Below are 14,179 nucleotides of genomic sequence, written 5' to 3'. Positions count from 1 at the left end.
CTCTCCCTGAACCCACCCCCTCACTAAACGTCTCGATGTTTACAGAAACCAAAAGCTGCTTCACGCGGTATGTGATCTGACAGCCAGCTGGCCCGGGTCTCGGCACACATGGAGCACGTCCTAAACCCCGGTATCCAGCGCGGGGTCACCGCCAGGGGCCCCGGGAGCGTCTGAGCAGAGATCGTGCCGCTCCAAGTGTTGGGACAGACACACCGTTTGAATGAGTGGTCCCCGGGCCCGGGACGAACTAGAGGGCTCCAGAGACTGTGCTGGCAGGGGCGCCCTCGAGCTGGGTCCTCAGGAGCTGCCCACCTGCCGGGCTGTGTCCGGCTCCGGCCACTCAGTCGCCTCCTGGGAAGGCAGGGCCGGTCCCTCTCAGGGAGGCTTGCAGGGCTTTTCAGGAAGCAGCGATGTGATCACACCCAGCTCCCCACTGAGCTCCCAGCTGGAACCAAACCACCTGTGTTTTGCCTCCTTTCCCCAGAGCAGCTGCACGTTCATCACTTCTGAGCACGGGCCCTGCAGTGGGCGAGAACTCGTGAACTCACGCACACGTCCCTCCTTGTTCGCTTCCCCACGGAGAGCCTCCAGGAGCGTTATGGCCTCCAGAGCAGCCTTGTAAGACAGATGGGTGCTCATGTGTGCGGCACCGCAGGGGCCCGGGGCCACGTGCCCCGTCACAGGGGAGGGCACGCCTGAAGCTGCACTGTCGCCACAATGAGACCCTGCAGGGTGCCCCGTCCCCGTGATGTCTGAGGACCTCTGTCCATCAAGGTGGGCCCACAGGTGAGGAAGGACAGCCGGATGGGAGCGCCCGGCTGGAAATCGGCAGGCCTTCTGCAGCCAGTTAAGGGAGGCCTCCTCTGGACTGTGTCCTCGATTGTTTAAAAAAAAACAAAACAGCAGGGTGTACACACTACTCTATATAAAATAAACAAGAAGATCCCACTGTGTAGCACAAGGAACTCTGCTCAATATCTTGTAATAACCTATAGTGGAAGAGAATCTGAAAACAGAATAGATATACACGTATAACTGAATCACTTTGCCGTGCACCCGAAACTAGCACAACATTGTAAACGAACTTTACTTCAATAAAATTTTAAAAAACAGGGCTTCCCTGGTGGCGCAGTGGTTGAGAGTCCGCCTGCCGATGCAGGGGACGTGGGTTCGTGCCCCGGTCCGGGAAGATCCCACATGCCGCGGAGCGGCTGGGCCCGTGAGCCATGGCCACTGAGCCTGCGCGTCCAAAGTCTGTGCTCCGCAACGGGAGAGGCCACAGCAGTGAGAGGCCCGCGTACAGCAAAAAAAAAAAAGTTAAAAAAACAAAGCAGGGTCGTGGGGCTTAGAGTCGATCCACGGTTCTCACAGTTTAGCGTACATCACACACCTGTTTGCTTGTTAGATAGAGGTTACTGAAACCCACTCCGAGAGACCAAGGTCGTGCATGTGCTTCTGGCCGGGGCTGTGTCGGAGGACATGCAGCCCACGCAGCCCAATCTCTCCCATTTTGGCAGTTTTCTGGAGAGAAACCTACTGCATCCTCATTACCGCCATTGTGGACTGGGCCTCACTGTGGGCCAGCGGTGGCTCCAGTGGCAGGTAAGAGTGTTTGTCACTTCGACAGTCTCCTGGAGTGATAGCCTTCCGTCCCCGTGAAAGTGTCTAAAAGACCCAGAATCGTGCATTGAGCATCTTATAAATGCCCCACTCTCAACAGCCCAAACTTTCCCTTATAGTGGTTTATGAAGACATCTTACCTCCTTTCTAAAGTCCAAGACCTCCCTAATGTCACCCGGATAAATAATGAAAACAAACTCACCTTGCGGATATAGGTCTGCAGTCCCTTGACTCCGTACATCCTAAAAACAAACCACATCTTCAAAGAGCGGAACCTCCGGCCCAGTGGCAGCTGCCAGTGCTGAAATAAGACACAACACGGCACATCCGTGAGGGCTACGCTAAGGGCTGCTTTCCTTTACGGCTCATGGCCTTGTCCTCCAGGGGCCTTGAAGGCCCTGGAGGCCGAACCCTCTGGCTGCCATGCCCCATCCTGGATGGCAAAGCTGACAGCAGTGGAGTAAGCGGTCCGGCAGCCGGAGGCTGTCCTTACAAACCTCCAAGATGCTCGTGCAGGGCACATGGGGGCCAGGCCGGTGCTAGGCTCGGGAGCCATCGTGAGCAGATTGGGGGAGGTGCAGGACTGCCCCATGGGGCGTGCGACCCTAAAATGTTTGTGTCACCCTAAAATGCTGTCACTACCTCGCTGGAGTGGGGTAGATTCCCCGGAGGCAGAGGTGCCCTGTGCACCCAGCCTTTTCCCCTCACCCCCGACCAGACGTGAGTTCGGAGAAGAGGGGGCCCAGGCTTGTTTGCCATTTGATTCCCAGCCCATCTCCCGGCTCACCGCAGCTGCCAGAGCAGTGCACGGCTCCTGCCTGGGGAAGGAGGCTTGTCACCAGAGCAGCCAGTTAAGAGGCTGTCATCTGAGCGCTTCTTATGCCCTCTGACCCTTTGCTCTCCCACCGTCCCGGGGATGCCAGCTCCTGGCACACAGCCTGAGCACACAATGGAGGGACTGCCCCACCTTACAGAGGAATCTTCCAGGGATCACGGGCAGCTTCATTTCCTCTTAACCTGAGACCTGCCATCCGTGGGCTCAGCAGAGCTGCCCACTGCCAGCCCCGATCTCTAGTTAGGACCCAGTTAGGGGGTGTCCTCTTGTGGGACCCTGATCCTGAGAGGACCGGGAGACTGCAGGGGCTACAGCCCATGACAGTGCCCCGCACTGCATTCACAGTTTGCATTACCATGGACCTGGACTCAGGGAGACAAATCTCCACTTACCCTGTAGTCAGTGATAAGCCCTGGAAAAGAGAAAGAAAAAGGAGACAAAAAGGAACCATTAGACACCTTAGTTGATTACACGTCCAAGTCTTTTCCATCATCTCCTGAACCAGATATAAAACCCAGGGCAGGGCTGACTGTTCTTTGAGCCACTTCCCAAGGTAACAGATTCAAGGGCGGCGGGGATTCCAGAGAGCAAAGCATAGATGGAAGTGCCGAATTACGAATGGACGGATGCCACAGCTGATCTGACCTGGGAAGCCGGGGATGCTCACCAGCCACAGTGAGAGCCTCGTCTGGACACCATTGGAGGATCAGGTGTCCAAAACACATCTTTCTAATCCCCACCTGATTCTGTGCCCAAGAAACTTAGAAACGTAGAAACTTCTGTCTACGAAATTCTTTGTCCAGCGTTCTTTCCTCCATACCATCCTTGGCTTTACAGCTCTTGGCACAAGGGGAGACTAAAATGAAAACTAGTTCGTAACCCCTGTGAAGCCATTTGAATCCCAGATAATGAAACTGACGCGAAGAATACCCACTGGGTATTTGCTCAGCGCCAGAACCCAGACTAAGATCTGAGAATACAGAGATGAACACCCATCAAAAGTTTGATTCTTTTTTACATTCTAATTGCTCTTTATACCACAAATTCACCTTCCCACGCATGAATGAATGCATGATGAGGGCTGTATATGATCTGATGCCAATTTACCACCGGGCACGAGGAGAAAGCTGAGACTTTCATGCTTATGTAAGTGCAGAAAGTGAACTCACATCGGGAGGCCTGGGAGGACCCCTGCGTGGGAGACTTTGGTCCTGGATCCCAGTGATGAGAGGGAGGCGTCCCAGTGACCCACAGGAGGGACTGGGCTGCAGCCTGGGGAGCTGCGGGGTGTCAGGTGAGGGGCAGTCCGTGTGGGCAGTCCTGAGTGGGTTTTTTAATAGCTAAATAATGAAGAGATTTCTTTTTTTCTTTTTTTTTTTGCGGTACGCGGGCCTCTCACTGCTGTGTCCTCTCTCGTTGCGGAGCACAGGCTCTGGACAAGCAGGCTCAGCGGCCATGGCTCACGGGCCCAGCCGCTCCGCGGCATGTGGGATCTTCCCGGACCGGGGCACGAACCCGCGTCCCCTGCATCGGCAGGCGGACTCTCAACCACTGCGCCACCAGGGAAGCCCGAGATCTCTTTATTGAAAAAAAAGGATCTTTTAAAAAAACACTCTAAACATATTCCATTTCAAATTACAGCAGGCTTAGCAGGAAAGTGAGATCCATCCAGATAAAATAGACGCTTATATCCAGTGGCCATAGAAGTTTAAAGTTGATTTTGGGTGATTTACTTGGTAAACACAAAATGGGTCATTGCTTTTGTTGATTCATAGATTATTTTAGGGAAAAAGTACAAATAACTAAGATTGTTCATCTTTAACAGCCATAGCCAATATTTCTATCAGATACTGCCTTTCTATAAAAGTGGAATAAAATTACACTTTTTAAAAATTCCTGGAGCAATGAACTTTACTGAGATGGCTTAAACTCATTCTAAGAATTTCTTCTCTTTTTGGCCATGCCACATGGCTTGCGGCATCCTAGCTCCCCAGTCGTCAGGTATTGAATTGAATCCAGGCCCTGGTAGTGAAAGCGCTGGGTCCTAACCCCTGGACTGCCAGGGAAGTCCCGAGAATTCCTTCATTGTTTAAGAGCCGCATTTTGCTAACTGTCATGATGACTGTGGTTTTCATTATTCAAACATGAAATGTATTTTTAAATAGAAGAGCTCTGGCAGCTGGTTCCTAATTTCTCATGGCTTTATGCCAACGCCATTTTTAAAAACTAGACTTTATTTTTTAGAGCAGTTTTAGGTTCTGAGCACAACTGAGCAGGGGCTGGGTGTTTGTATCCGATGCGCCCCACGGGATGGTGGGCAAGTTTAAGAGGGCAAAATCCAGGTCTGATCTTTCTGTGGAGACCGCGCGGGCTGGGGTCCGCATGGGAGGGAAGGGGCTGTGCCTCGACTTGTGTCACTACTGTTCAGCACTCCTGCCACAGTCGTCAAAACTGCCTCATCTTCCATCCAGCCCAATTCCTGCTCAGTACGTGGAGGGTGGGGTCACGTGATCTCCGGTGTCCCTCCCATCACTAACATCCACTGTTGTCTAAGGAAACTCAACGAGACAGTGGCAGAAGTTCCCAAAGACTTGGCCTGTCCTTCCCTCCCCGGGGTCCCCGGACCCCATGGTGGCCGGCATGGCACCTGCTGGTGGCCATGAGGGCTTTGGAGAATGAGAGAACCCTCTCCCACCCGGAGGCTGAGTCCTGTAGGGACAGACAAGCATGTAAATCACCATCCCCAGCACGTGGATTACAGCGAGTGGGCACAGAGGGACGGGGGAGAGTCTGTGCAGGTCGCCTCATGCATTTTATCTGATCAGGATCTCAAGTAGTCTGTAAGATTTGTTTTTTTTACTAGGAGACTTAATTTTTAGAGATCCGCATTTGTGTGTGGTTCCTGCCTCAGCCTCGCCCAATTTTCTCTTCCCTCCCCAGGCCCCTGGCCCAGCTGTTTCTTCCCCGGGTGCTACTGGTCTCAGCGATGCAAACTCTCTTTAGGGCAGTCATCATTTCAAAGGCTCAGTGAAGGAGGTGCCCATGCCCGTGTTGAGGGCCCTGTGGCCCCTCCGGCCCTATGAGTGCCTCCCCCTACCCTGCCCCAAACAGTGAGGAGAAGAGGCAGGACCGCGTCACCACCAGCATCCCGCCTCAGGAAGCAGCTCGTCCTGGCTCTGCACCCGGCCCCCTAGGACCAGTCTGTAGACGTGACCCTTCACCTTGGCTCCTGGGTACCATGGATGCAGCTCTGATGGGAACGACTGCAGAAAGCAAGGCCAGCGGCTTACCTGAGTCCTGGTGGCTGTGCTTTAGGTACACGGGGTCCAACTTAAAGGCTCCGGTCAGGTCGGTTCTCTTTTTCACCCTGTTTTAGAGAACAAACCAAGGGGCTTAACGAGAAGGCGTCTCAGGTGGGCCTGCACGCCACCTGTTCCTCCTCCCGCCGGGTTCAGGCTCCCCTGCTCCCCAGTCCTCTCCCTGACACCCCACCCAGCACGCATGGCCCTCATCTGCAGCCCCCATCCCCTGGCTCGGCTGTAGCACAGCATTAACCTCCAGAGCTCTGGGCCCCTGAGGTTGCGGGTACGGGGTATAATAAAAATAAGTCTTCGGTCTTTAATCCTGGTCCGACTAGAATTGCACTGAGACCTGACACTGAGTCTCCATTTTTGTTTAGTTAGGACTTCTGGAATGGCTTCCAAAAAACTGTACCCTTTTCTTCATACAAATCTACACAGGTTTTGATATATTTATTCATAGTAACCTGACATCTTTTCTTGCTATTATAAAAGAATATTTCTTTTGAAAATTTTACACGTGCTACTTATCACATATGCAAATACATGCAACCTTTAAAGTGCTGTGTATCTAGAAATCTTGCTGTGTTCTCTTATTCATACTTTCTCGGAAGATTCTGTTCTCATTGAAGACACTCACACCATCTGAGAAACGTGAGTTTTACGGCTTCCACTGTAATCCTTACTTTTACTTCTCTGTCGTGTCTTACTGCACAGGTTAGGGAAGCACAAAGCTGAATAGGGTGTGTATTAAGGGAATTGTAAAGTTTTCTCCCGATGTTAAAGGCAGTTTTTCTAATATTTCACCCCTAAGAATAGGTTTGCTGTATTTTTTTGGACGATATTTTTTTCTCAGATTTGGAAAGTTCTCTTCTGTTCCTCTTTTACTAGAGCTTTTGTTTTGCTTGGGTTAGAACTTTATCTAATGCTTTTTCCATATCTAATGAGATGATAACTTTTTTTTCTCCTTTACTATATTTAAACATGGTCATAACATTTTAAAATTTTTTAATATTTTTCAACCACCCTGGGATGTCTGGAATGAACACGTTTTAGTCACGATACACCATCTTTATTTTCCCCTTAAACATCATAGAATTTTATTTGCTAAAATTTACTTGGAATTTCCACATGTAATTTTGTGAGCTTGTCCTGTAGCGTTCCTTTCTCAGCTTCTCATCTGGTTTTGGGATCAAAGTGACACTGACCTCATGATATATGTCCCCCTTGCTGGTCTCTGAATTACATTTATAATTAGACCTATAGATGCCTTGACAGTTGGTAGAACTTGCTGTTAGAAGAATTTGGATGTTTCTGTTGTGTGAGATGTAACTACTGGCACATAGTCTTTACAGCTATGAGACGTTTCAGGTTTTCTGTTTATTCTTGAGTCAGTTCTGATGACATACTTTTTGTAGTTATTGAATATGTACATTTGTAGGCAATTCTGGAATGATGTAATTCATAGTACTCTCTGACTCGTTTTTCAAATGCCTGCTGTGTCTGTGGTTTTGTCTTTCTTATATTTCCAGTACAGTAGACTGTGCCTTCTCCTCTACTTCTGGTCCTTCTTTCTGGAGATCATCTATTTTATCAGGCAGGTCAAGGACCAGCACGTAGCATTCTTGATCTGTGCTCCTGTTTCCTTATTTCCTCTTTCATGTCTGTCTCTTCATCGTCATTATTTCCCTCCTTCTAGTTTTGAGGGTTTATTCTGTCGCTGTTTTCTGGCTTCCTTTGGGCCCTTAGCTAATTATTTTCTGGCTTTCATGTTTTCTGTTTAAGTCTGTTCTCCAAGCCCTGCTTTACTGCATGCCCATGAATTCTGTCACATCTTCACATTCATTCAGGTCCTAGGATTTCCAGTTTCCCTTTGTTCATTGATCCATGGCTCCAGTGGGTCTGTGGTGGTTTGCTCTTCAAAATTTAAGTACCAGCTCTGCTTTTCCTTGTGAAGTTTAATGATACTACAAAGAAGAAAACTTTATTTAAACAAGCAAATGGACATGTGCATGCACCTACGCAGACACACACGCTTGCACGGAAACACCCTCTCTAGGCATCAATGTCATCTCACCCCTGGTGGGCCTCACTGTGAGGAAAGCCTCTCCCTGTCACTGGACACATTCCTGAGGGATGGTCCTGATGGAGGAGGGGGCAGGGGACGCCTGTCCTGTGCAGAAAGCATGGCTTCTTCAGTTGTCTTTTTAAGAAATCTACAACACTGTGTGTGAAGGGCTCCCTGAATGAGGGCTCCTGTTACCTCTTGGTGCCAGAAACAGTATAAAGAATTCAAGATGCCAAAAGCACTAGGAGTGGGCTTCCCTGGTGGCACAGTGGTTGAGAGTCCGCCTGTCGATGCAGGGAACACGGGTTTATTCCCCGGTCCGAGAGGATCCCACATGCCGCGGAGCGGCTGGGCCCGTGAGCCATGGCCGCTGAGCCTGCACGTCCGGAGCCTGTGCTCCGCAACGGGAGAGGCCACAGCAGTGAGAGGCCCGCGTACCGCAAAAAAAAAAAAAAAAAAAGCGAAAACAAAAGCACTAGGACTAAAGTGCAAAGAAACAAAGGAGATTCAGATAAAACTGTGCTGTCATGCAGTTTCTAGAATCACGTCTTACCATAACCAGAGTGATTTAAAATCTTCCCAAGTAACTGAATTTTTCAAAAAATCCAATATAACAGGGGTGTACAAAAGGAATAAAACTAAAAAATTTAATTTTATTTGGAAAAAAATTAACCCTCTTTTTTAAAGGCAGAGTAAAACATGCCCTCGGTGGAATTTGAGGCTTTCTTTGGAGAAAATCTGATATTAAGGGACATTGCGGTCAGAGCAGAATGGTTCATATTTACATATAAAAGATTCAAAATACCCAAATGAACAATAAAGAACTTATGAAGAGAATAATGAAATCATTACAAAACATATTTACTGGGCTTGTAATGAGGCCAAGTTTTTAAAACTTCTATTATCTTGTCCATTTTAATATGTAGAGAATATAACCAACAAATTGAGTTTAAATTATGGACTAACCATTGATAAAATTTCATTAAACAAAAGACAGACCCTTATGATTTTGAGGAATACAAAAAAGCCAGTGAGAGCAAAAAGACCACCAAAATCCATTTACATCTTGTTTGTTGTATTAGCAAAACCTTTAAATACATCTATAAAAGATTCACAACCTAGGGCTTCCCTGGTGGCATAGTGGTTGAGAGTCCGCCTGCCGATGCAGGGCACGCGGGTTCGTGCCCCGGTCCGGGAGGATCCCACCTGCCGCGGAGCGGCTGGGCCCGTGAGCCATGGCCGCTGGGCCTGCGCTTCCAGAGCCTGTGCTCCGCAACGGGAGAGGCCACAACAGTGAGAGCCTCGCGTACCGCAAAAAAAAAAAAAAAAAATCACAACTTAGGACTGTTTGTGTTCTACTGTGTTAGGACACCTCATTTTTTGCTGCAATAACCTCTTAGAATAGCAAAATATATGTATGTGATCCCCTGGATTTTCACAACAGGGCAGAAAAGCCTCTGAGTAGACTCTTAGCCATCCTTCTCTCCCTGCTCTCTGTCACCAGGCCGCAAGGCTCGCTTACCTCCTCTGCAAACACGCAGGGGCCCCCAACCTGGGCCCAGCTTGTTCAGTGGACCCGCAGCTCAGGTAGGCAAAGGGGTGGCTGCCTTGAACCAGGAGAGGAATGCTGTGGTCCATTCACTCTCCTTTGGACTTTAGGCTGTATGTGCCAGGGCTAAAATCCAGGATTATTTTCAGTATTCAGAGAGAAAGTGGAATCAGAGTCAGATTGAATAAAAGTGGACATAGAATCAGGGCCCAATTTTGCCTCACTCACACTAAAAACAGCTCTCATTCTCCAATTTCTCTGTATCCATCCGGGACAATTCCAACGTGTTCTCTGTGCAGCCTTCTGTTTACCTGTGTGTTTGTGAAATGGATATTGCTTTGTGTGCTTGTCTTCATTTGCATCCTGGGAGATACATAATTCTGTATCTGACTCTTTTTACTCAGTTACACTTTTTGAACCTTCACCCCTATTGCATCAGACACATGGCTCTAGCATGGATGGCTGTGTGCCATTAGCAAACCCATGCACACCTCAGAACTCCAGTTGCCTCATCTGGATGAGGGACGATAATTCCTATACCAGTAAGACTGCAATAGGATTAGGTGAGGTGGTGTATGAGAAGGTAAAAGGCCACCTACTAGCAGGTAATATCTTGAATGTAACATCTGTACTCGAAGCATCATTACTGCTGTAAACCGAAGAATCCGGCACCCCTGGATGAGGGTTTAGGTGCATTTGCTTTGCCCATTCCAGCAAGGGCAGGGGGAATTCTCTTCACACAGCCCAAGAACTTAGGTTTACATCTCACTTCTTCGTAGAATCTGGTGCTGTGATTTAACTTGGTACATCATTTCTTCAAACCAGAAGTATTTGGAGAGCAACTATGATCTTCCACGTGTGCATGCTCGAGGAGCCTGGTGCTCACAGGTGCACAGGGTCAGGCTGGCCACGGGGCTGTGCCAGGTGGGAAGGATGCCCCAGGATCCCAGACGGGCAGAAATGATGCTTTAAAGGTGCTTAGTAATGGACGAGACATTGGAAAATTGCACGTTTATGTAAAAACACCAACTTTTAAATGTGGGCAGCTTATTTAAAAGGAATTTAAACCTACATGGACCACAGGAAACCATCTTCAGTAGCTGTCACCTCTTCTGAGTTTGCTGTTGTGCACACGTGCGTCTCAGGGCCTTTGCACTGGCCACTGCCCCACACACCCACACCCGCATTGTCTGAACCCTCCTCACGTGCCCCCTGTCAGACGCCACTTCACCAGACAGGCTTCTGGGCAATGAACAAAGGGGCCGATCAAGGGGTCTCGCCCGCACATCCCTCTCTACCCCCAGCTCCCCTCGCTTCTCCCCTGAACCACTCTCCTCTGTCTTCCCAAGCCCTTTCCCTGTCCTGCACCTCCTCATCCCATGGATCTCGGTTTGCACTGGACTAGACTTGATTTCATTTAGGTTCTCAGTTTCCTTTGGTTGTATTTTATTTACTGAAAACTCTATCCCACGGCTGAGACTCCTCGAGTCCAGGAATGATAGCGCTCTGGTTTCAGTCCACAGCGCTCAAAACGAAATGCTTTCCAACTAAATCCTGACCTTCCCTTCTCCTCGTAGGTCTTGGTTTGGACGGGGCTGCCCCCAGTTGCAGACGCTGCTTCACTAGCGTCACCCAGGGCAACCCCCGGGGTAGGGGTCTGGGCGGTGTGAGCACCCCGCAAGCTGGGAAGTGCTCAACACGCCCCTGTGGGCAAGGAGAGAGAACTTCTTTGCAGGGAAGGGGTGCTTGGCGCAGCGGGGTCAAAGGAAAACCTACGTTTGATAAGAATCAAAAACTCAGAAAGTAGTAGGTGGCATAATTAAGATTCTAGGGTTTAAAGTAAGCTGACCTGGGTTAATTCCCTAAATTTTAGCCTTCTGGCTTTAACTAGTAATTTCTTATGAGCACTGTTCTGGGCTGAAGTGTGTCACCACCTCCCAAATTTATACATTGAAGTTCTAACGCCTGGTACCTTAGAAAGTGACTGCATTTGGAGACAGGGTCTTCAAAGAGGTAATTAAATTAAAATGTGGTCACATGTCTGGGCCCAGATCCCATATGACTGGTATCCTTCTAAGAGGAGGAAATTTGGACACAGACATGCACAGAGGGACAACCATATGAAAACCCAGGGAGAAGAAGGCTGTCTACACACTGAGGAGAGAGGCCTCAGGAGGAACCAGTCCTGCAGACACCTTGGTCTCGGGCCTCTAGCCTCCAGAACTAGATTTCAGTTTTTTAAGCCGCCCAGTATGTGGTACTCTGTTACAGCAGCCCTAGCAAGGTAATATAAGCACAGCGCCCGAAATAGTAGACATGGGTAATTTTTATGTTAAAACACGAATCCTTCAAGATCAAATTCCATCAATCAATATTCATGTCATCATTACCGTATCTCCCAGATGTGTGAAATCACCTCAAAACCCTTGACAACGTTCTGGCCAGGACCTCAATAGCTCAGGAGAGAGAAGGCACATCCTCTATTATAATGTAAATTTTTACTCTATTTATTTAGCCTTTCAAACCCACAGGCAGGTGGGAGGCTCCCACCCCTCAATTCCCCACTCCGAGGGGATAACTAATCACCCTTCTCTTTGGCAAAATTTCAAATACTGGAGGCTGCTCTGTGTCTCGTGGCTCACGTGTAAGTTTCTCCTACAGGCTCATAACGCTCAGGTCCGTTTTCCACCTCCAAACGACGTGGCCTCATCCCTACATTTCCCGTCTCCTCCCATACATCACCTCCCCTTTGCCAAAGCTCCCTCTACGGGCTGGTCCTGAACAGAAGATGCCAGAAGGGACCCGTCTGAGACAGATTAACACACAGCCCCCAGCTCTGGCCGCATCTTCCAGCAGCCTCGGCCGTCACACCAGGCTCTGGGAAAGGCCACGGATAAAGCACGTTTCCTCTCATCCTTCACTTGCTCCCTGGCTTTCTGGATGCAAAGGCAGATGCTACATTTATTGTATTCATCCTTATCACATCTCAGCTTTTGGCTCATACAACAGTGGGCCCTGACAGCTGCAGTCTCCCCGTCTGGAAGAGGGGGCAGCCTCTTTGCAAGGCTGCCTGGGGGGGCAGTGACTTCGGTTAAATCGCGTGTGATGACGGCAGCCTGCATGGACGGGGGCTCCTTGCACATCCATTTTTGCTATTACTTTACCCAGGAAATGAATGGAACATCACGGCTTACCACAGGCCCCTCTGGGCTCACCTCGCTCCATCCCCCATCAGCCGTCAGCTGGTCTGTCCAGGCTGGCTCTGTGGCTTTTCTCTGCCAAATGCCTTAGCTAAGGATCCCTTAGCTGCCAGTTAACTTGCTCTGAGGCCAGCACCCCTCCTCACAGAACAGAGGCCTCGGGGACCCCTGCCGGCCCCATGCCAGCTGGGTGCTCCGGACCCACAATCCACCCATCAGTTCCCTCGGACAGTGTTTGCACCCGACCCAACACCCCAGCAAAACAGAATTACATCTCAACCCAAATTAAAGTTTGAAGAAAGGGAGTTTTGACACGCTGCAAAAACTAGCCTTAAAGTGTTCCGATCCAGGTAAAATAGACAAACACAACCACAGGAATACTAACATTCAGAAAAGCGGTATCTTTTATCGGTTCTTATTAACATTTCAGAAAAACTGTAGCCCAAATATGAATGGGTTTTAAAATCATGTATCAGAGTTTGGGTCAAAGACTGACAAAAAAGAGAAATTGACTTAAACAGAAGTGAAACACTGAACATGTAGTTTATCTTTAGACAGAGTTCAAGGGAAACTGATTACGTGGTGAACTGACTTTAGCCGGATTACGTGAGAGCTGGTTTCCTCACCTTTCTAAGGTGGAAAACCATTCACTGAATTACACAGTGAACAATTTTTCTGTTATCCTCTTTTCTGGTGCCACTATGTTCTAGATAACAGCATACAACAGGGTAAGATTTAGCAAGCATTCCACCCATGGCTCAGAAACGCGGACAAGCAGTAAGTGATGTATGTGCTTCGCCAGCAATGGCACCTCACCTGCCAGGTTTCTTTCGTATAAACTATTCTAAGGAGCCGTGTAATTGCAGGGTAATTGACATCTAATGAACAGGGCAACTTACCACATGGCAGAGCAGTCAAAATTCACCAAAAGCCATTTGTGGGGATTAAAGTTAAATGAATCTGCATACTGCCAAGGAATAATAACAAAAAGAAAACAGTTGTTAATGTTTAGCTATAAAACAAGACCTCGTACATAGTAATTAACAGTTTGCAGTCTCAAATGAAAACCAACATGACCAGACAGAGGAGAAGGGAAGCAGCTGAACCGTGGGGTTTGGGGCTCGAGGGCACTTGGGAAGTTCTGGGCAGCCACCGCTCCTACCTGAGCCTCTTTTCTTTCATTTTCAAATCCTGTCTCATGAAACATGAAGCTAATGTAGATCTGATTCTGGGCTGAAGCGCAAGGGGAGGAAGAGAGCTTTGGAGCCAGAGAATCGGGGTTGGCTTCCGGGCACAACCGCCTGTCCGTGTGGCCTGGATGGGAGTTCTGCTTCGTGGGGAAGGCGTGCAATCACAGCCACAAACTCTTCAGTGCAGCTCCCGAGGGTGACGCGGAAACCGTCCAGTGCAAACACTGAGACTGTCGCTGCTCCGTGGTTGGAAAGCCAGCCAGCTCGGTGGCCCAGGGAACCACGTGATGAGAAAATGGCTACTGACCTCCTGCAGCTCTGGTTAAGCAGGGAGACCTGGCAAGAGAACAGTCCCTGGGCCATATGAAAACGACCACCAGGTAGCCCTCAAGCTGGCTCCCCGCTCAGAGGCGGAGGG

General features: G+C 49.2%; 1 protein-coding gene across 1 annotated transcript in view; it reads right to left on the bottom strand.

Moving 5' to 3' along the window:
* Positions 1-14,179, bottom strand: part of DDC (dopa decarboxylase) — a 76,590-nt gene that overhangs the window by 7,108 nt on the left and 55,303 nt on the right. The window contains exons 10-13 of the mRNA XM_032642890.1: positions 13,471-13,538; positions 5,746-5,822; positions 2,848-2,867; positions 1,823-1,921 (exon numbers count right to left, since the gene is read on the bottom strand). Coding sequence (XP_032498781.1) covers positions 1,823-1,921; positions 2,848-2,867; positions 5,746-5,822; positions 13,471-13,538 — 264 coding nt within the window. The remainder of the gene's footprint in view (positions 1-1,822; positions 1,922-2,847; positions 2,868-5,745; positions 5,823-13,470; positions 13,539-14,179) is intronic.

Source organism: Phocoena sinus, chromosome 9, assembly GCF_008692025.1.
Source record: "Phocoena sinus isolate mPhoSin1 chromosome 9, mPhoSin1.pri, whole genome shotgun sequence".
Classification (NCBI taxonomy): domain Eukaryota; kingdom Metazoa; phylum Chordata; class Mammalia; order Artiodactyla; family Phocoenidae; genus Phocoena; species Phocoena sinus.
The sequence above is the reverse complement of the archived record's forward strand: the minus strand, read 5'-3'. Positions and strand labels throughout refer to the sequence as shown.